This window comes from Protomyctophum bolini (assembly GCF_963924005.1).
Source record: "Protomyctophum bolini genome assembly, chromosome: 23".
Taxonomy (NCBI): Eukaryota; Metazoa; Chordata; class Actinopteri; order Myctophiformes; family Myctophidae; genus Protomyctophum; species Protomyctophum bolini.
In genome coordinates this window covers 14,385,984-14,407,920 of record NC_137884.1, presented here as the reverse complement: position 1 = coordinate 14,407,920, position 21,937 = coordinate 14,385,984, and the positions used below count along the sequence as shown (strand labels likewise).

The 21,937-nt window shown below is 43.1% G+C and overlaps 2 protein-coding genes across 2 annotated transcripts in view; both read left to right on the top strand.

Annotated features, from left to right (window-relative positions):
- mdh1b (malate dehydrogenase 1B, NAD (soluble)) overlaps positions 1-1,859 on the top strand; it is a 50,189-nt gene extending 48,330 nt beyond the window's left edge. Inside the window, exons 15-17 of the mRNA XM_080757042.1 lie at positions 122-303; positions 603-745; positions 1,144-1,859. Of these exons, the coding sequence (XP_080613168.1) occupies positions 122-303; positions 603-745; positions 1,144-1,227 (409 nt within the window). The 3' untranslated portion in view covers positions 1,228-1,859. The remainder of the gene's footprint in view (positions 1-121; positions 304-602; positions 746-1,143) is intronic.
- A 991-nt stretch (positions 1,860-2,850) lies between these two features.
- The window catches only part of LOC308310660 (uncharacterized protein), a gene marked incomplete at its 3' end in the record, with an annotated part of 45,858 nt that continues 26,771 nt past the window's right edge, over positions 2,851-21,937 (top strand). Inside the window, exons 1-3 of the mRNA XM_080757041.1 lie at positions 2,851-2,992; positions 9,712-9,923; positions 10,449-10,564. Coding sequence (XP_080613167.1) covers positions 9,813-9,923; positions 10,449-10,564 — 227 coding nt within the window. The 5' untranslated portion in view covers positions 2,851-2,992; positions 9,712-9,812. The remainder of the gene's footprint in view (positions 2,993-9,711; positions 9,924-10,448; positions 10,565-21,937) is intronic.

The following is a 21,937-nucleotide window of genomic DNA, read 5'->3' as shown; positions in this document are numbered from 1 at the left end:
AAAACATTGATACATGACACTATGGCATAGTATGAGTCCACTAGTGCTGGTTCTGAGGGCTGTGTAAAAACTGTGTAAAACTATTTATGTAAACACCTTCCTGTTTGGTTCCACCGCCCAGGGAATGTCTGAACACTGACTTAACAGCCTTGGTTGGTCGTCAGCGAACATCATCCGTGACCTGCAGCGGTCACAGAAGAGGCTCCATGTCAGCTACACATGGCATCCTCCATGTTCTGAAGGCTTGGAGAGGAACCTCCTCCAACCATGACCAGCTCCTGTCTTTGGGAGTACTGTGTCCGGGTACTACATTTGATTTTCATTTGATTTTTAGATTTTGCACAATATGTATACATACTGTATTCATTCATAATATGCTAGTTCCTTCCACGGGAACGTTGACAGCTAGTTGTTGTGCACGGTGAGGTAAAAAACCCTAATGGCTTACAGGAGAACCTCACCGTTTATGCAATTTGAATTCATTCGTATTAAAAAGAAATCGGACCCGTCTGGAGTATGATTAACTGTACTGTACTGTACTGTACTGTACTGTACTGTAGATCTGCTATTTTAAAAATAGTCAAGTACCATTGGTTCTGCAGGTCACAACGACCTCCCAGGGGGCGTGGTCATCTCCATGCCTGTCACCTTCAAGCATGGCAGATGGTCTGCTCTGTTGGATGTAACCACGATGGGACATGACCTGAGGGGGGCGCTGTGGCGCTGTGCAGAGGAACTCAAAGAGGTCAGTACACCCATATAACTCTGTGTATGACACACCACATGTGATTACAGGCTGTTGCACAGCAGCCATATTGTAAAGAAATTGTGCCTCCTTCACAGGTGTTACCAATGATACTATTGAAGGCTCTGTTCCATTTAGTGTACAATGGTTCTCACAAATTTACAGACTTGTGAGGGTCCAGTTGGTTCCATTTTGTACAGAGTTACACACCATGAGGGTCCCTGCCCTGGAGTGTTTCCAGTGAGCCAACATGCACAATATCAGCACCCTGACTCTGTTTAACCAGAATGGAACAGAGCTTTCATTAGTATCATTAACACTGACTCTGTTTGACCAGAATGGAACAGAGCCTTCCTCATCGTCATTACCTTTCAACTTCACCGTTTTGTCTTCTCCAGGAAAAAAGGATGTGCTTCCAAGCGTGTTATGAAGACTGTCTGAAGAGCCCTGTCACAGCTCCACAACCGGCCCTGCTCACTTAGTACAGCGAACACAATTTAAAATGCATGTAGGCATTTTAGCAGACGCTCTTAATCCAGAGTGATTTACAGTAAGCAAGGTAAACAATGAACATTAGCCCTGTTTGGAACCCCACCCTCCGCTATTAGCTCAGAGTAGAGGTCGCGCAAAGCTCTCCTCCGGCAGAGGTTTTTACAGGAATATGTTTTTCTAAGACAAAAAATCGCTTATTTGCAGTAGTCAGCCTGTGCCATGTTTGTAGCCGAATCTATTCTTCCGGGTTGAATGGGCAGAACGAAACAAAAATACATTGCATGGATACAACTGGGACGTATCCTCAGTGATGTATCCCCAGATGTCCCAAGGTCATCTGGGTTTCGGGTCTCGCGAACATCATACCCCTCACTTGGGTGACCCGGCCAGCCGGGGTGATCAAGTCCTGACTTACGTCCCAGGAGCTACCCTCGATCAGACTCACTAGGGAAAGACCAGGGCCACACAATCCGTTGGAACCACTCCGGAACTACTATGCCAGGACTGAGAGGTACTATTCTGTGGGTTGCCTCCTGTCCAGGCCCCTCCTACGTCTCACCAGGTCCACTCCTGCTCTCACCAGGAGTACAGCTAGGACCTGTGCGTTGCACCAGACTCCCAGCACCAGACACTTCATTCAGGAGTGGTGGATTCTTCAGCTGCAATGGTTCTGCAGGCTCCACCGCTGACAAGCACATGTGTGTGTATACTGTAAATCAATGTTCCCTAATAAATAACATTTAAAAAAATAATTGATGCTGATAAGCTTGGCTGCAAAGTTCCGGGCTGCAAAGTTCCGTGTTCGTATCATTTTGGATGAATCTCCCATAACCCCATACTATATTCTATGGTCCACGGTCAATCCCTGCATCTTCTCTTCAATGCCTCTGTCTGACAGTTTGACTCCATTACGGTTAAATGGTCCATTTATTTATATAGCGCTTTTATCGAACTGGGAACCTCACGGTTCCCATCCGGCTGCTCTACTGGCTACTCCATCCCTGAGCCACCCCGGTTTACACTTTTTTCAGCAGAGCAGTTGTATCCGTGGAGGCATCGACTGCCATTCCTATGGACGTGAGGAATAATGTACCGTAGGTTTGCCACTGTCTTCGCCAGGGATGGCTCGTATGTATGGGCAAGGGGGGCTGAGCCCCCCCTATCTTATGGAGTAAAGATGAGAAATTATTATTAAAATGTTTTAGAATAGTTACTTTTATATTCTGGTATAATCTAAAGCAGCAACAGCATCAAATAGTTACAAGAAAAACACAAAATAGGTCAAAATGGGCTGATTTTTTACATCCCAAAAGGCTTCCATTGGCTTTCATTGCGTTGAATGATTGACAGCTGCCAAAACACGCCTGCTTGGTTTACTTGTCATTGGGGCTAAAATCTCTCAGCCAATAGAGGGCTGTGCTCAGCCCTAAGGCCCGCCTCAGACCGTGAGGTCATTGGCTTTTGATCAATCACAGCACCTGCTCGTGTGACAGTGTGGTTGTTTGTGTGTGTGGATGTGAAAGAATGGCGGGTGGAAGTGTTTTAAATGAAATAAGTTTATTATTTACTTTATAATTCGTTTTGTCCCGTGTCCGTGTCCGTGGAGGGGAAAATGAAGTTAAAAGACTGGGAGCATATCGTCCATTTTGGATGATATAACAAAAGGAAAGGATACGAAGAATACGTTTTGTGAGTTTGAAATTCTTGCTTGGGGCAGACAGCTGACCGGTGACCGCACACCGGACCCACAGAAAGGTATAGTGGTATTATATAATTATTATTAATGGTATTGTGGTCTGCTTCATTCGTCTCACAAAGTTAAGAAACATAATCGCTGGTTTAATCACATTGAAAGTGGCTCGAGGCGAGCTCTCATTGAGTTGGGAAGAGAGAGAGGGGGGCTGTGTTTGTGTGCGTGTGCGTGTGCGTGTGTTAGTGTTGTTTCGGAGCCGTGTGCGTGCGCACGTGCGTGCATGTGTGTGTGCCTTGCAAGTTGCTTGTTTCGAAACGGCACCGACTTGCGCGCGTGCGTGTGTGTGTGCGTGCGTGCATGTGTACTGTTATTATTAATGACAGTATAAGAGCAGCTATCTGTACATACAAATACAAACAATGTTCAGTGGAGTGTTTGTTGTGGGCATGCACTTCTGTTGTGGAGCATTTGCTGTAACAAAGTATAGGCCTGTAGTGTCATTGCTGTACTTTGATATCTGGAATATGATGCTTTTGCTGCAGGTTGAACTAGTTGGGTAGCATAGTGTAATAGACTTTCTGAGTAGCACTGCATGGGTACTGGGTTGTTGTGGAATGTGATGCTGATGCTGTTGTTGCTGTAGACCAGTATTCTGTGAACATGCTGTAGTATAGGGTGAACAATGGATAGCATGTTTTTGTATTGAGTTGTACTGTAATTCTGCAAACTGTTAATAAATCAATCAATCAATCAGCATATACTATCGTATATTGGCCCGTAGCATAAGATTTCTTAGGCAGCCCCTCCAACCAACATCACCTAGAGCCGCTACTGGTCTTCGCAATGTTTTTTGGGCGGGCCTTCTCGTATGCTTTAAGAAACTGCAGACAAAACATGATTCAAGTTAGTTCATGGATTACACTTAAGGCCTATAGGACAGACCCTGGCCTAAAGGCTATAGTTTCATTTCAGTCCACCCAAAAACATATAACCCTATATTTTGGTCAGTTGTTGGAACGTACAGTACATTTGTCCTTAACAGTGCAGTAGCCTATTCATTTTGACACAAATTCTGATTTAGTCTTAAAGGGGCATTCCACATCTTGATGTCATCAATGTGTTTGTTAATGATTTTTTTTCATACAGTTCTAGGAAACACAGAATGGGGGGACTTTTTTATTATTTCCACACAACATGCTTAAGGTATATTAATGACATTTAATTAATGTTGAAAATTAGTGGAATTTAAGTCTTTTGAGTAGCCTAACAGTTTTAGCCTTGCGTTGCGATATTAAGTGTGGCTATAACAGTGTAGTCCTATTTTAGTCATCTGAAATTGTTTAGTCTTAGTGACTAGTCTTAGTTTACTTAAGTCTCAAGACAGACTGTTGACTCTTATTTCCGATGGGATTCTCAGATTGTAGTTATTTTCATAATCATAAATCATAATCACTTTGTCATTTTCCCCATACACTTGGATCGATGAAATACGGGGGGATTGGCAGGGGGCGCAGTTCATTTATGACTATGAGCCAGCCTCTACTGTGCTCCGGGAAAAAAAATGTTTTTCATTAGTTGTCCTGGCTTACCTCTTCCGGCGGTCAATCAGACAATCAGTCCTCCTGGAATACTCTCCTGTTGTGTTGTCCTGTAAGGTCGAGTGGTCGTAACATAAGGGAGCAAGTTTTATAGCACCTACCAACGCAATTAAGTAAACTTTTATATTCTTCCTGTTATCCTCAGTTGTTTGACAATATGTTTGAAGAGTTGTGCTGCAGCGTCGAAGCCTTGGATCAAAATCAGTATATCAAACATGACGGCATGTATTTTATTGATATTGACATTTGCAAATGTAGGCCTACCGCCGATGAGCTAAATTCTGCTAAAGTATAGGATGTGTGATTCCTCCATTAAACGGCAGTTGGATGTGATTGCTAGCTGGTATAGGTTTATACTCAAACTACTTGTTTTACGACCCACATTGAACACGGTCTCTCTATCTCAAAGTATCTCAAACATATCTGTGAAACGCAGCTCTGTTATTCCTCCCAGCTAACGGCAGGGGGAGCCCTTCACAAGGCGTTGCGGGTGCTCCCACTGAGTGCAATATTTTGATATTCTGCTCTGTGGCTGATATAATTATACAAATACAGAAATGTCCAGACGTGTTCTGTCATTGACTCTCCCTGGAGCATGACTGGCATGCCAACCTTTTATTTAGTCGAGCTCTTGTGTGTGTGTGTGTGTGTGTGTGTGTGTGTGTGTGTGTGTGCGTGCGTGCCCACTGTGTATGCACAGTACACAAAGAGGAGATGGAGAGGTCAAAAACCTAGAACAAAAAAAATATGCAGATTGCAAAAAAACAAACACAAAAAACATTATTATTAACCACCCACTTTACCTGACAATAAAGTAGATTCAGATTCATCTTCCCTTCAATTTATTTGTCAAATCAATGCTTAGTCTAGAACATTCTCACACACCTATTTTTTATTAATAATACATTTATAGTTATTTTTCATTTGTCCTTGGGCGTACGTTGTTCTCCACACCATCAACAAATCCTTGAGCCAGACGCATAGCGTTTCCAGAGCGCTCTGCTCTCCCAGGCTTTGAGAGAATTGCATCTCGCTCCACAAATACTGCTGGTTGCCAATGAAAATACAAGTAAAAGTCTGGAATTCAAAATGTAATTGAGTAAAAGTACAAAAGTATTGGCATAAAAATGTACTTAAAGTAGCAAAAGTAGAAAGTACTCATTATGCAGAATGTCCCATTTCAAGTTTTCAAATGTATAAAAGAAAGAAAAGTGATGCAACAGTGCCCCCTGTTGGTACCCTAAACAGACAGACAGACATACGTTACATAGGGAGAGGGGACAGACATTGCTGATCCTTGAAGTGGTACCCATAGATATTTAAAAAATAAATGTCTCATTGGCAGCTGCAGTTTGTTGGAGCCATGTGTGTTGAAGTAGGGGTGGACGCAAGTGACTACTGGCCAATCACAGCACATCTTTTCCGGTACTTACAGACCCGAACATGCGCTCTGTGACGCACACTCATGCTTTCGCAATGCTTTGCAAGGAATCTCTGGAAAGTTTTGCCCTCCCTACGTTTATATGTCTATCGTTGCACCACTTAATAATTAGAAAATTGCAGATCTACAAGGTCACAATGCGATGCATTGTGAGCTTGTAGATCGGCTACTTTCAAATGGCCGAAATGTATATGGGCTAAAGTGGTTAATGTATGTATTGTAACAATCTAAATCTACAAAGTAACTAGTAACTGAAGTGTTAAAATAAACTAGTGGAGTAAAAGTACAATATTTGCCTCAGATGTTGATTAGTAAAGAAAGTAGGCCTATTAGATATTGGAAATACTGTCACATAGAGGGCTACGCTGCTCTGATTGGTTGATTGTAGGTCTAACCAATAGAGTCCATTTGAATCTTTTTGTAACCGCCCCTTGGAAAAAATCTAACCACCGATGGGGAACCAGACAAATATCCCGCAGTGATATATTAGTATGCCTATACTAATATATAGCTATACCTAAAATAACATAACTCAGCCAATCACAATCAGGGACTGGAATGATCTATTCCTTTTTCACATAGGCCTACTCTACTCATCAACATCAACACAACGCTTTGTTAACAAAAATAAAGTTAGTGGTTGCCGCTTTAAATGGTTCAGCTTTACCATTTCTGATTATGAGTTTATTCCTCCATTCATGCAAGTCGTTAATCAAATCCCAGCATGCAGTCCATGCACTTTATTATTTATTTATTTGTTGTTCTAAATCTACTCTGAAGTATTTGATGTTTGCAGGGCTCTCCAGTCATTAGGCGAGCTCAGTCAAAGTAATTTTAATTACCATGGGGCAGATCTATCAAAAGCTTAGTGAGGAAAACGGAAGGTTTTTGTTTACTATTTAGAATTATAATCAAGATTGATATCGATGTGCCCCATTTTAACGATGGTAATTAAGCTTTTTATTCCCCACCAGTGTTGAATTAGTGAAATGATTTCGGTCTATAATTAAAGAACTCATTTATTCAGCACCTTCTTTATTGCCAAAGTTTCAGAATATTGACTTGATTGAAACTTTCACTGAATTTAACCATCCAATTTTAACGTCCAGGCTCAGACTCTCGTCTGAGTGAGGATACCTACAGAGACATGTGAACGTTCAATCACGTTTTTCTTCTTACGGACAATGTGTTGTTAGCATCAAAGCAGTTTTGTCCTGCATCTTTGCCAGTTACTAATAGCCTTCAAACAGAGCTGCTACTGTCACATCCTCATCTCTCTAAACGCTGTCCAAACTCGCATGCACAGCTTTTTCATTCTACTGTATTTTGTGTCCTTGATGTGCTCATCAGCTCTGTACTTAACGCTTTCACTCTTTACTGTCTCTCTCTGTGCCTGTCTCTTTATTGCTCTCTCTATAGAAAGATCAAGTACAGGTAATTCCAGAACTGTTTGAACCGAAGTAGTCTTGCAGAAAACCTAATTATAATATATGGACTAGTTACGGCTGCTGTCAAACCTACCCCCACTCCTTTGAAAAACAATAATTTCACGCTACCAATATGAAGGATCACCCTAAAGGCTTTTCATTGATTCCACTGGTGACAGTTTTAGCCCCTACATTGAATTCAGATGTCACCAGCTTCAACGTCGACTGCAGTGAGCTGTAGATCCGATGTCTTTGCATAATTCATTTTTATTTTATGGAATTTCATCCACTGCCTGTCTGCCTCTAACATTCTCTGCACGTCCCTGGTTGGCCTGTTGGGTCAGTTCCACTCCATCGCTCCTCAAAGCCCTCCACCATCACCCCACGCCCTCTCATGTTCCTCTCCTATCCTCTCCTCTCATTGACAGGCCTGTCCACGGCAACACTTTGCAGGCTCTGCCTTTCCACCGCAACACTATTCATGAACCATCCACATGTTTATTCACGAGCCATTCAGAAGCATTCTGTTTGACAAGTGCTTGCATTTTGGTGGTTGCATTTTGAAAGGAGGGGGGTGTAGCAGCAGCAGACACGGAGAGAATGTAAAGCGTTTGGCCTGGTTAAACGCTTATCCCGTGATGTATGTTGACCTTTTGGAGTGCTGACGTTGCACTATTCAGGAGAGATGCAGTACGGTGGCGAGTGCGCACATGCATGCCATTAGGTCTGCGACAGTCGATTGTCTTCTTAGCAATTACTTTCGATTATTTGTTTTTTAATATTAGTTTACATTGTAAACGAATCAACATGAAAATCGAACCCATTAAAACCCTGAAAAGCATTTTTGCGTTGGTTGGCTGTTCAAAAATAGCAGATATAATCTGACATGACATCAGTTCGTGCCTTGTGTTAGCTCGTACATCTAGTATTTTTGAACATTTTTGAAAAATCTTGAAAGTGACTCATTTAGTGATACTGATTTAGAAGGGATTTGTAGAATCGGCCTTGGGTCTTAATGGGTTAAAATTTATTATTTTCCACATTTTTATTTAAATGTATTAGTTCAATGAACTGTTGCATCCTCCTGTGATTGTGAGGGTTAGTCCTGCCCTTCTGTCGCATGTACTCGGCTGAACTGATTTGCTCGGCTGCTTTTACCGCCTTGCACAGTGTGTTCTAAATCCCAGAGCTTTGATCCATACATGCAGAAGATGGATTTAAAGGCCAATGCAATGCCTTTAAATCCATGGGGACGGTGCCTTTACCATTATCATCCAGCCCAGATCCATTCATAACATATATGCTGAGTATGCACTGCAGCAGGGATTTGATCAGGAATACAAGCATGTACTTTATGTATGGTTTTTGAAAAAGACTGCAATGCTGAACATCCCGTTATGGTTGAGGCTCATTTATTCTCCCATTACATACTCAAATATATGTCACTCCTTGGGCTAAAAATGCCCATAGCCATCATCACAAATGTGATGAGGTCAAGTAGTAAAAATAAATAGATAATAATAATCACAAAATTGGCCTGTTCTGTAATTGTCCTTCCCTGTGTCATGATCTGCCATCATATGAATCGCTTTGTTAAATTTACGAAAAACACAAGGATAGCGAAGTAGGGCCAATCAATTAGCCCATGCATACTACAGTGTCACACACAAACATCAAAAGTAGCAGATCTGCAAATGACCTTACTTTACTTTTCCTTTTTTTTTTAATGCTGAAAAGCATTTCCGTGACAATATGTTAAAAACCTCTCACAACTTAATTCTCCTTAAAAAGTTAAGCCATTTTTTTAAAGTCTTTGTTCTGACTCACAAAGTAGTAGATATTTAGTTTTACAAGGGTGGGGTGGGGTGTTTCTATTCAAATGGTTTCTATAGAATGACAACAAACACAATATTTTGAGCCTAACAAATAATTACAAAGAAAAACAAAGTGTTGTACCCTGCCCCTTTTTCTTCTTTCTAATTATTTGTTCGGCCCAAAAATGTGTTTGTTGTCCTGATTTGTCACGATCCGAGTTGGCTTTGTTCGAGGCTTTTTGAAATGTCTACGGGAAAAAAGCATGGGGAATTATTTCCTGGGCCTGTCGTCGTCATGAAAGGGGGCTGCGATGCTCTATTACTGTAGGTAAGTGGTTCTCAAAACGAGAAGAGGAGAGGAAAGTAGGACATTTTGTTCAGAGGCAGTGGAACGTAAGTTCCTCTGAAGTGTCGTCATGCCGCCCGATGACGTCCCCTACAGTTATCGACTGCTTCTAAGTGGACCGTGTCTGTGTTGTGCGTGTCTGCTGCCCCCTGTAGGTGTGAAGGTGGACAACTGCACGGTGTCGCAGGGTCACACAGAGCAGGTCGGGCGTTTCTCTCTGCTCTGCCACGCCACGCCCACTGACACACCAACTGACATGCCCACTGGCCCACCTGCTGACACGCCCACTGGCCCACCTGCTGGCACACCCACTGGTACGCCCACTGGTACACCACTGCTGTGCTGGTCGTTCGATGACACTGCCAAGGTACCCCACACACACACGCGCGCGCACACACACACACACACACACACACACACACACACACACACACACCTCTGGTTCGCTCACTGTCGAATAATATAGTGGTTAAATCTATGTTTAGTAATTCAAATCTACAGTATCTAATAAGTAACTAGCAACTAAAGAGTAAATTTACAATATACTCAGTGTCAATTATCTAATGTAATCCTGGGCGCTACACTTCCTCTGCCAACCTGGGGGGGGGGGGGGGGGGCAGCGGACTGACCTCATGCTTCCTTCTATGCATGAGTAGTCCAAGCTGCTTATTTTCACCTGACAGGGGAGAGTTTCCCAGGCCGGATGTAGCGAGTGGAAGGAACACGTTATTCCGACCAGTTCCATTCCCCTGCATCAGGCGCCCTGGCTGGCCAGGGGAAGGTAGTTTAGAGACCAGGATTACTGTGAAGGTACCTACCCTGGAGTAGAATTAAAAGTAGGCCTATTGAAATTGGAAATACTCTTACTTGAGTATATGTACTCTCTCATCAGGTGTGGGCCATAGAGAGTGGAGAGAAGCTCCAGGACATCAAGGAGCCGTCCTGGTCTGTCACGTGTCTTCAGATGGACTCCTGTTTGCCACCAGCTCAGCTAACGAAACGGCTAAGGTGACCGCACGCGCACACGCGCACACACACGCTATCCATCTCTCTTTCGTTTACCCGTTAAAACCAGGAAAGCATCTGTGTGTCATTTCCATTTTACCACTTTAACCATATTTTGTACGTTGGCTATTAAAAAATAAGAAGATATACAAGGTGCGCATATATATATATATATATATATATATATATATATATAAATAAAACGGGTTTTTCAGAAAACTGATTTGGAAGACATTTTGTAGAATTGGGTCCTCAGGTCTTAAATGTGTGATGAAGACCTGTCATTCTATGAAGCCACCAGCAGCGTGTGCGTGGTAGCACATTAACACACACACACACACACACACACACACACACACACACACACACATACACACAACACAGGTTCCTTTGCTCCAGAGTGGAGCTCTACGTGCAGTCACACTCAGCGCTCTGGAGGACTGTCCTCATGTCACTCTCCACAGGTGGCAGGAAACTGCCGTCACCATGGCTACCGTGGCTAGGCTACACAGTGTCCTTCGAAAGCCTGCACGGGTTGTGCAAGGACCCGCTGTGATTGGCCAGTAGCCACTTTGATTGGCAGTCGGGGGAAACGCTCTCGCCAGAACATTATATACTATTATCTGCCTATCAGGTCGCAACTTGAACGGCCCTGAGTCGGCTAAGCGAACTTTGCAACGCTTGCACGCTTTAGCTTGCTTGGTGTAGTAATATATTTAGGTCTAGTCCGCACTCCGCAGTTGTTGTAGGCGAGAGGCACTTCCGCTTTGGCCACAGAAGCAGGGCGTGGTTATAAGCACAACCCGTGTAGCATTTAGAATGTCGCGGCTACACGTACTGTAGCTATGGGCGACAATATGGAAATATGGATACTGTGGCTAGGCTACACCTAGCTATATATGGGCGACAATAAGCGCTTCCGAAAACATTGAAAAGTAGTGAGCATATCTGTCGGACAGAAAGCTCCTACCTCCATATTCAAACTTTTGGTATTTTTTTGTTTGTTTTTGTTTCGTAAAATAACGGCCTACTTACTCATACTGCAGACTGCAGAGTCACAGTCTGTGTTGCCAGATTCTGTAAGAGAAATAAGCAACTACAGGTCTAGGAAACTAGAATATAGATTGAAAGTAGCATATCTGCGATATTTTGATAGTGTTAGTTGCAAACATGGCAACACGCCAGCCCGTGCTGGCAGCATCTCTGGTCATCTGTCAGGGGTGACCAACAGATGATTCCTGTCCTGGTGTGTCAGTCTCTGTAGTCTGTACATGCAGTATGTTGTCTACTCTATATTGTATATACGTATATACTTCCAATCCAATTTAGCGTATTGACGTTGTCAAAAAGGGTGGGATTAATTTGTGATCAAAACAGCATGCCACATTTGGCATCCGATAATATCGTTTTTTTCTTTTTTGACCAGGGGTAGGCAGTTTAGAGACCAGGATTATTGCATGTTTTTTGTGACAGTGGATACGGGGAGAACATGCAAACTCTACACAGAAGGGCCTTTTCGCCAACCCCGTCTCGGTTATGGGCACTGACGTGGAGGAGAGAGCATGCCCCCAGCGCCCCTGGCATCCCCAGTGGGAATCGAACCCAGGACCTTCTAGCTGTGAGGTGACGGCACTACCAACTGTGCCACCGTGCCCCCCTTTTTGTTATCGTTTTGTTATATTGATATGAACGTGGAAGATATTCACATTGCAAAAGGCAATGATATGGACTATCTTCCTGTAATTTTAGATGTCTGTCTGTCAGAGTCTTCACTGGCTGCTGCTCCTCACTGGAGAAAACAAGCCCACAGCCCTTAGCTCTTTAAACACAATGCAGTGGCTAATTGAAAATAACAGATCTACAAGCTCACAAGTCACAATATGTAAATATTCAAAGAATTGCACGCATTTTCACCATATGCAAAGTATAAAATGAAACCGATGCGTTCCCGGTCTTAATGGCTTAGTTAAGTCTGATGCAGTCCACTGGCTGGCAAACTGTTTACCTGGCCTCTGATTGGCTGCTTGGCTGACTGACTGACCCTCCACCTTCATTCATGCCAGGCTTGACGGATGGCGCTGCGGGCGTAGCAGGTGGGATGCATCTTCACACTGCTGCGCCGTGACTTTGGACTGACTTTCTGTCACTCGGTGAGGGCTGGGGGGGGGGGGGGGGGGGGGGGGGATTTAGCCATTAAGTCCAGGAACGCATCTGTGTCACCTTGGCTTTTAACCACTTTAACCATTATTTTAAGCTTTAGCTGTTGAAAAACATGAAAATGTGTACAAATCCACACCGAACGCTTTATCCCACGATTTTGTAACCCATTTTTCACCCCTGTGTCAATCATCTAATGTGATCCTGGGCTCAAAAAATTGAAAATCGAAAAAGTGTGAAAAGTCGCGAAGTGTGAAAAGTTAGTTGCGAGTTGCGAAAAGTTGCGAGTTGCGAAAAGTTGCCAAGTGTGAAAAGTTGCCAAGTGTGAAAAGTTAAAAGTGTGAAAAGTTAAAAGTGTGAAAAGTTAAAAGTGTGAAAAGTTAAAAGGGTGAAAAGTTAAAAGGGTGAAAAGTTAAAAGGGTGAAAAGTTAAAAGTGTGAAAAGTTAAAAGTGTGAAAAGTTAAAAGTGTGAAAAGTTGCGAGTTGCGAAAAGTTGCGAAGTGTGAAAAGTTGCGAGTTGCGGCAGCAAATCACATCAGTCCATAACGGGGTTAATTAATGCCTCCTGGTGGCTTTGCCTCCGGCAAAAGCGTCGCGCTCGTCTCCAGAATTGGAGGAAATCCGTCAGATCCAGTTCACACCGACAAGCGCAATGAAATCTCACTCTTGTTTCTATGGAAACGAATGTGAATCACTGGCCGCGAAGCCTGCCAAGCATTAAATATAGCTGTTCCATGTGACGTTTTGTGGTTAAATGTGGATGGTATGTTACTGCAGGTACGTCAGTGTTTTTGCTGCATTGGTTTGTCATTGTAGGCGTTTTCTTGTGTTCGACCACCGAATGTCATCTTAATGCATTAAGACCTGGGGTTCTACAAATGTCTTCTAAATGCTGCTATATCAGGGGTTCTGAAACGTTTTCAGTTCACGTCAACGCTGCGGACCGCCACCTCAAAATATTTAGTTCCAGGAGTCCCCCAGAATCAGAAGAAAAGATTTTAGCCAAAAATGTTCGTTTACATTTTTTTTATATATATGATTTATTCAAAAGATCTTTAAAAAAAATAGCATGCAGCTATACAAGTTCACACTTTAACATTTGTTTCACTTGCAGCTTGTATAAATTATGAGTAGATTGTATAAATTATGAGTAGATCTTCTATTTTTGAATAGCCGAAGTATAAAATGATGGTCAAACCGGGGAAAGCATCTGTGTAAGATGCTTTCCCGGTTTTAACGAGTTAATGACGTCCTCACAATCTATTATGGAATGAATGCCTTTTCACCATCGCCATAGTAACTGCTGATAAAAACATGGTGCTGACGCAAACACCTTATTCTTTTACAGTTGTGTCTTTCAGCTGCTTCCTTTAGATTTTCCTGCAGATGTAACTGTCCTCTCTTTGGGGTTTTTGGTGTTTTAAGCATTACGTTAAACTTTAGCTATTGAAAAATCGTTAAAATGTGCCTCAAATCTTTCAGAAAATTGTCATGATTTAGAAAACCTTTTTTTAAATTTCGACGTTGGGCCTGAATGGGTTAAAACTATGATGTTCATGAAGATGTTTTTTTTTCTCTGGCTCTGCCTGTTATTGAGCTCAAAGGAATACATGGAATATAATCACCATAGATGCTGATTATGATGTATTCATTTCATTCTCGTTAACGTGACTAGAGCTGTGTTGACACATCTCTCCCCCCCCCCAAAAAAACGCGACCCGTAACAAGCCCAAAGTCACTTATAATAAGCGGACATGGCAACACTGTGCTATTATTGTACATCGCGTATCCAAGGAATAAGACTATTTCAGTTTGACACGTCCTTGCAAGATATTCTGCATTTTTGTATTTTAGGCTGCTGTGTGTGTGTGTGTGTGTGTGTCTTCGCAAACATACTGTAGTGTAGAACATAGAACGCATATTGTGATTGGCCAGAGTGGCATTTGTGATGATTTGATTGGCAATGTGATGTATGATTATATAAGAGCGCCCCTCACGGCACATGCACACAGGTGTTTTATTTATTTTTACTATCCAATTTTCTATATTTTAATTATTATTATTATTGTATTATTATTATTATTATTTTTACTTTCAGGCAAATATACTTTTACTCCACTACAATTATAGTTACTATAGTTACTTTGTAGTTTGACATACATTAACCACTTCAGCACTATAATTTTGAATACCGGACTTGTAACTTGTAAGTATTTCCGCAGTGCACTTAAACCCTATATATATATACTTCATCGACTGGATAAATAACTAGGGTACAGTAGATAAATAACTAGGGTACAGTAGATACATAACTAGGGTACAGTAGATAAATAACTAGGGTACAGTAGGAGTCAAATTAAATTATGTCGAAGGATGATTAAAACGAGGGTGGCTATAAAAGGCTCCTCAGAAGAAGGCCAGCTGCTGCATGTGACTCGCAATCGTTTATTGTCACATAAGGGTTACAGGTGTAATGAAGTGGCTGAAATATGTCCGTGCAGTCATGTGTATACAGTAGTGTGTACAGTATACTATACGTGTGCTATCGTGTGTGCCCGTATTATTGCCTGGCTGCGTTTCACGAGCGGCGTCGGGGTCACCTAGTGGGCATGCAGCCTCCGAGAGATTCTGATTGGCCGCTTGCCAGGTGTTGATGATGTAATCCCCAACAAGGGACAGCGGTGCTGATCGATGAGGCTTTATATCATTAGATTACTCGTGTCTGTGTCTGTGCGTGCGTGCGTGCGTGCGTGCGTGCGTGCGTGCGTGCGTGCGTGCGTGCGTGTGTGTGTGTGTGTGTGTGTGTGCGCTCTCTGTAAAATAATTTTGCTGTCACATTAACAGTCCGGATGATTGTAATGTGAGTGGTTAGGCGTTAGGTGGTCCTATTCTCATTTGTCATCATGGGTTGCCAGTGCTCAACTGAGTTTTAAATGGCAGCCCAAGGTCGCTTTTGACACATTCTTGGGCTCCTATTGTTGACAGAATACTATGCACATGTAAAATGAGAGCAAATACAGATGATGACAGCCAACCATTATTCCTGGCCCCGGGAGGGGGGGGGGGGCATTTATGTCAATGGGAATGCTACAGCATGCACATTGAATACTAAAAGGAAATGCAAGACAAACCACAGCGCAGTTCCTCAGTCGTCTGATCCTTTCATCCTGTGCCGTTCACGATGTGATTAATTTCGGGGAGAGGCGTGGGATGTCTTATCTCTTCCCGCCCTCACAACGGTAAATGTTCTCCCGAGACCCTACTAAAGCAAGCAGACATGCACGGTTGCGTCCGTCCGGATTCAAGGGCAGAAGAACTGGCCAGACTAGACCATTAATTAAGAAGAGAGACGGGGCGCCAGCGAAAGACGCGCACGCACAGTGAGCTAGGTCATTTTGACATCATAGTTTAGTGCTCTGGTTCTCAAGGTGGGGTCCGGAGACCCCGTGTGACAGTGACTCCAAATGCACTCTTATATATCTGTCTGAAACCGCATAAACCGGAGAAGAAGATGATGGCTGCTAAGTACGCACGAATGTACATAATTAGCATAATAAGATGGGGTACCATTACCATCCAATAAAAGGCAACATTTTCAAAATGTCATTATGCTTTAAGTAGCATGGGACGGGTCAAACTAGGGTTTTTTCATGATTCTGAATCAATTGCAAGCATTCTTTTTGCACAAAACTCACTCCTTGGGATAGATTTGGCCATAGCCACAGCCCAAATGTGCTGACCTCATCATATTTGTGATGACGGCTATGGCCGTTTTTAGCTGAATGAGTGTTTTTTGTGCAAAACTAAGGGCCGATTCATACTCCTATTTTACCGCTGTTTCGGCGCTGTAGTGCCGAAATGATTTCGGCTCGTCAGAAATCTTCAGTAGCACCGAAGAGCCGACTTTAGGATGGTACCCGCCCCCCCCGAACCTAAAATTATGTCACATTGTAGGCTCTACAGAGCCGAACCGACTTTTATTTGGCTCTAAAATAGGAGTATGAATCGGCCCTAATGCTTGCAATGGATTCAGAATCATGAAAACCCCCTAGTTTGACCTGTCCCATGCTACTTAAAGGAGAATTCCATACTAAAAGGCTTTCTTACCTTTCTTTGTAGTTGTTACGTCCCCATCAAAGAGGTCCAGGTGTTATTTTTTGCAAAAGCTCCTTATTGGCTATTTCCCCTACCATAAGCCCTCAATGAATTGCATTGAATTGAATGGGATGTATGGGGTGTTGTGCTAATTCGCTTATTTCCATCGCTCAAAATTATAATTTCTTTGTATATATCCTCTCTTCATAATGTAAATAATAACCCAAGCGGCACACTTTACTACTTATTTCGATGGAAATAAGCAAATTCGCACAACACCCCATACATCCCATTCAATTCAATGCAATTCATTTAGGGCTTATGGTAGGGGAAATAGCCAATAAGGAGCTTTTGCACAAAATAACACCTGGACCTCTTTGATGGGGACGTAACAACTACAAAGAAAGGTAAGAAAGCCTTTTAGTATGGAATTCTCCTTTAAAGTTTGAAAATGTTGCCTTATATTGGATGTTAATGGTACCCCAGCTTATTTTGCTAATTATGAAAACATATGCAAGTTAGCATCCGGCAGTTTCTAAATGCTGGGGACCCATACTCAACATTTCTAACATAATACTTTAGGGTACTCAAAATGTCCGGGTTCACAATGGGGCTCTATGGGCTTCTGTGGGGAAAAAATATTATGTAATTATATACTATATAGTTTTTCTCTCTCAAAATGGTGGTCCTTTGAAATTTGAAAGGAATCACTGGTCTAGAGAATAAATAAATTGTGGAATCCTATATGGAGAGCCTGGGCTTACAGATGCACACGTCCATGTTTATTCAGCTTCTCTCGCTGGTATACTGTACCAACCAGACTACCACAGTGACGACTCATCAGTGGAAAGATTCCCTGCACCTCCCCAGCCGCCTCCTACAGGAGCATTCAGGCCTCCACTTTAGTCTGAATGTCACTCGATGTGCGTACATCATGCATATCATCATGTTCTTTTAATATCTGCAGCCTGCGTATCTTTAGGTTCTGCCCTTCATTTGTCTATTATCATGTCTTATAGTCCTTGTAATGTCTTTAGATTCTGCCTCGTGGGGGTTTGTGAAGTCTCATACTTGGACAGATTTGTTCTGGACGGCAGTGGCTCTCTGGAGGCAAAGTGTCCACTTGGGAATTGGAAGGCTCTCAGTTTTTCCTCACCTCCCCCTGTTAGTGTCGAAGTGTCCTTGAGCAAGACACTGAACCCCTATCTGCTCCCGATGAGCAGGTTGTACATTGTAATGCTCACAAAGAAATGCACCATTTGCCATTCATCCATTCTAGACCAAACTTTTCAGGCTGCGACACCTCAAAATAATTATATGTGAACTGGGGAGGGGACCCTTCCTCCCTCCCTGACAAGCACTTTGGAAGTTGGAATTGTAGGCGTTACGTTTAGTTTGACTGGGTTCCAAAATATTGTGAAAATATTTCTGAATATGGAGCCTTGGCCGTTCGGGCAACTTCACAATTACTATAGAAGTTCGACCGTCCTGCGTCTCACTCTAGCGCCATAGAAAAAATATGAATAAAAAGGTGTAACGCTGAAACCTGTGGCCTGTAGAATGATGTTACCATAGGTGCCTGTCGCTGTTTGATGACATTGCATAGAGTGGTCCTAATAGGCAAAAGAGGTGCCTGAATAATGTGTTTCATATTGGCTGTATACAATATGTGAAGACATTGAGAGTGGGATATTAATCCTAGATCCAGGGCAGAGTAGCCGACTTAGTTAGAATAGTCTGGGGAAAGTCGGGAGGCAAGTGGAGTGATGGTACACTCGATCCTAGCAAACAGACACCACGTCGACCCTATTATGATTCTGGCAGTGGGATTTGTACAACATTTTAGTGAAAGCTCACAATCCTTAAAGCTTGTAGCTTGAGCTTGTAGATCGGCTAAACGTAAAAATTCGAAATCCGGAGATGCAAGCTTTCCGGACATCAGCGTCTATATACTGCTGCTGACAGATCATTTAACCTGGAGACGGAGGATGTAGGACGTTAATGTAACCATGGCGATTATTACATGCTCGCCATATCCTCCGATCACTGAACAAGTGAAAGCTTTGCGCTTACATTGTGACCGCTCGCTGTTGATAGATCAATTACATTCAAGTGATCTATTAGCTTATAGCACACTGCTTGTTCCAGGTTTCAGAGTTGAGCACGGCATACTGAAGAGGTGGAATAATATTGTCTCTGTCGGGTGGAAACCTCATACGTCCAAAGCTGTTACTTTTCAGGGTTCAAATTCAAAAGCTGCAAATGTAGCAGAGCTACAAGCAGACGAGCTATACGAGCTTGCAGATCTTCTGCTTTTGATGCTTTTGTCTGACGCTGTAGGCCTAGTATGAACAAGTAGGCCCGGGCATTGATTTCAGAAAAAACACAAAAGGTTAAAATATGGAGATTATCAGAAATCTCTCTGGCGAGTTATGATTTATTTGTGCACATAATTCATTACATGGTGTTGCTTTGGAGTAACCTGGTGAGGTGTGAATTAGTGTGTGTGTGTGTGTGTGTGTGTGTGTGTGTGTGTGTGTGTGTGTTTGTGTTTGTGTGTGTGTTTGCGCACACAGTCGTGATCAGCCTTTTCACACCTGTTGCCTCCTCTTCGGGTCTTGGCACTGTGACAGATTGTCTCACTTCGTGCGTGCGTGCGTGCGTGCGTGTGTGCGTGCAGACCAGGTGTGAGACAGGTAGCATATTTCCTGGAGCAGAGGAGAGGAGTGATGGACTTCTTAATGGCTTCTCCCAGGGGGCTAGATAAACACACACACACACACACACACACACACACACACACACACATCTCCGCTGTTTACTGTATTGTTCGTTTGTATTATTACACAGCTATGTGTGTCCCTGGGTCTGTAGCAGAGTTACCAACCAAATAGCTTGGTTGGTAACTGTGGCGTCATCAAACCAATATGGCGGAGACACTAGGCGCTGGTTGTTAACTTGTTACTATGGGACTTAATGGGAGTCTCTTTATATAGAATCTCTTTGCTGGGGGCTTGGGCTATACTTCCTGATTAATCAGGGGACCCTTCTTCTTTTTCACACATTTTTCTGGCACTGGCGCCATGATTTCCCCCAGAGGGCTGGGATGGATTGTGGGTAAAGTGACCCTCACTCATGACAAAGTAGAAAATAGGGCATTCACTTATGAGACACGCAAGGTTTCTAGCCCGACAGCGACGATATACGCACACACAGACCAACATGGGCATTTCAAAAGACTGCTCTCCGCTGCCACTGTTTTTGTAAGACTTTACTTGATCAGTCTGTGCTGCGTTCGCGCTCCCTATAGTGACAGAAAAACACATTTCACCATATCTCACTGAGTGTGTTTGTGTGCGTGTGTGAGTGTGTGCGTGCGTGCATGCCATGCGTGCGTGCGTGTGCGCATCCCACACTTACACGCTGACACTTAATGCGCCATATACTTTGTCGCACGACTTTGTCGCAAAAATAGCAGACCCATAACCTCACGATGCAATGCGGCTACAACGCGTTGTGAACTTGTAGGTCTGCTGTTTTTTTTGTGCGGCCGGCCGGGGAATTAATCACAGTCTTGACACCTCCTCCGCAACCCTTGTCTGTCCGCGTCATCGTTCTGCGTCAACAACAACATGTCTAGCAGCTTCTCGTCTTCGCACACTCACTGGCCAACTCTCTTGTCGTTTACATGGTCTCCTGTGTTCTGTCTTGTTTCTTTGTTTTGTTTCCCGTGGTGGAACATAACTATAAGTACATTTCCTTAGTCGCATTGTGAGCTTGTAGATATGCTTTTTTCAAAAGATTTGTATACATTTGAAAACTTGAAATGAGACATTCTGCATAAAGAGTAATTTCTACTTTTGGTATACTCTTACGTACATCTTGATACCAATAACTTTGTACGTTTACTCAAGTAAAATTTGAATTCTGGACTTTTACTTTTAACAGAGTAATTCTACAACACGTTTCGCAACACGTGTGTGAGCATGTGTGTCTGCACCAAGGCGCATGTGGAAGGGTCTCCAGTGGATGGAGATTATCTCTCACTCGCTTTTCTATGTACTCTCTCAATGTCTCTCTCATTGTGATGGTCATTAAGCTCATGTTAACGAGGCCTCCGCGACCAATGAGCGGCCGCTGTGGCTTTGAGGTACTGAACCGTAGGAAGGTAAAACATGGAGGAGTCAAGGTCACTCTGACCTTTAGAGAGAGAGAGAGAGAGAGAGAGTGCACGCACGCATGGGAAGAGAATGAGCTAAGATTTAGAATTGGCTGCGTAGGAGTGAGAGATCGACAGAGAACAACACAATGCAAGACTTAAGGAGTGAACGCAGTCACCTCTCACAGGCTTAGATGGGATTCCTGCCCCCCCCCCCCCCCCCATGCATTCTGGGTTGGGAGCGAGACGTGTTGACATGGCACCTGCTTCACATGCTGTATGCAAATTTGCTACATGCTGTATGCAGGTCGATGTGGCGGTCTAGCTCGCTGCAGTGATGATTTGATCATTGTTTTCACGCACGCACGCACAAGCCATTCTTTCTGAAGGAAGTGAACTCGAAACAGCAAGGAGTACACAAAAATGGTGTTAATGTCTTCTACCTCCACGATGTTGTTGTTCTTTGACAGGCTGGTCCCATGCTATACTGTCGCATGCGGTAATAAAGGAGCCATCAACTTGGGGGTCCTTGGCACGATGAAAACGACAGATTTTTTTTGAAGGCCTTTGTTAGGGGGTGTGTGTGTGTGTGTGTGTGTGTGTGTGTGTGTGTAAAAACACAGCATGCTGACATGTTTCTTGGCGCTTCGCTCATTAAAACCAGGATTAATTGTCTTTTGGCTAGAGAAGAACACTTTTTTGTCCCCGTGTGAGAACAGAGAGGAAAACCATTTTTTAATCTCTACCTCTATGTCTGTTTTGGGGTATGAACAGCTGCAATAGTGCTGGGTGACCTAAAGGGGCACTGTTGAGCAGTCTACAGGCCCATTCACACTGAGCACTATAACTATAACGAATTATCGATTAATGTGTAACTAACAATAAATCGGTGACCGTACAGTAACTATCACGATAAAAGTATAGCCACATCGTTCAGTTCACACAGGTGTGATGTTTTTATTACA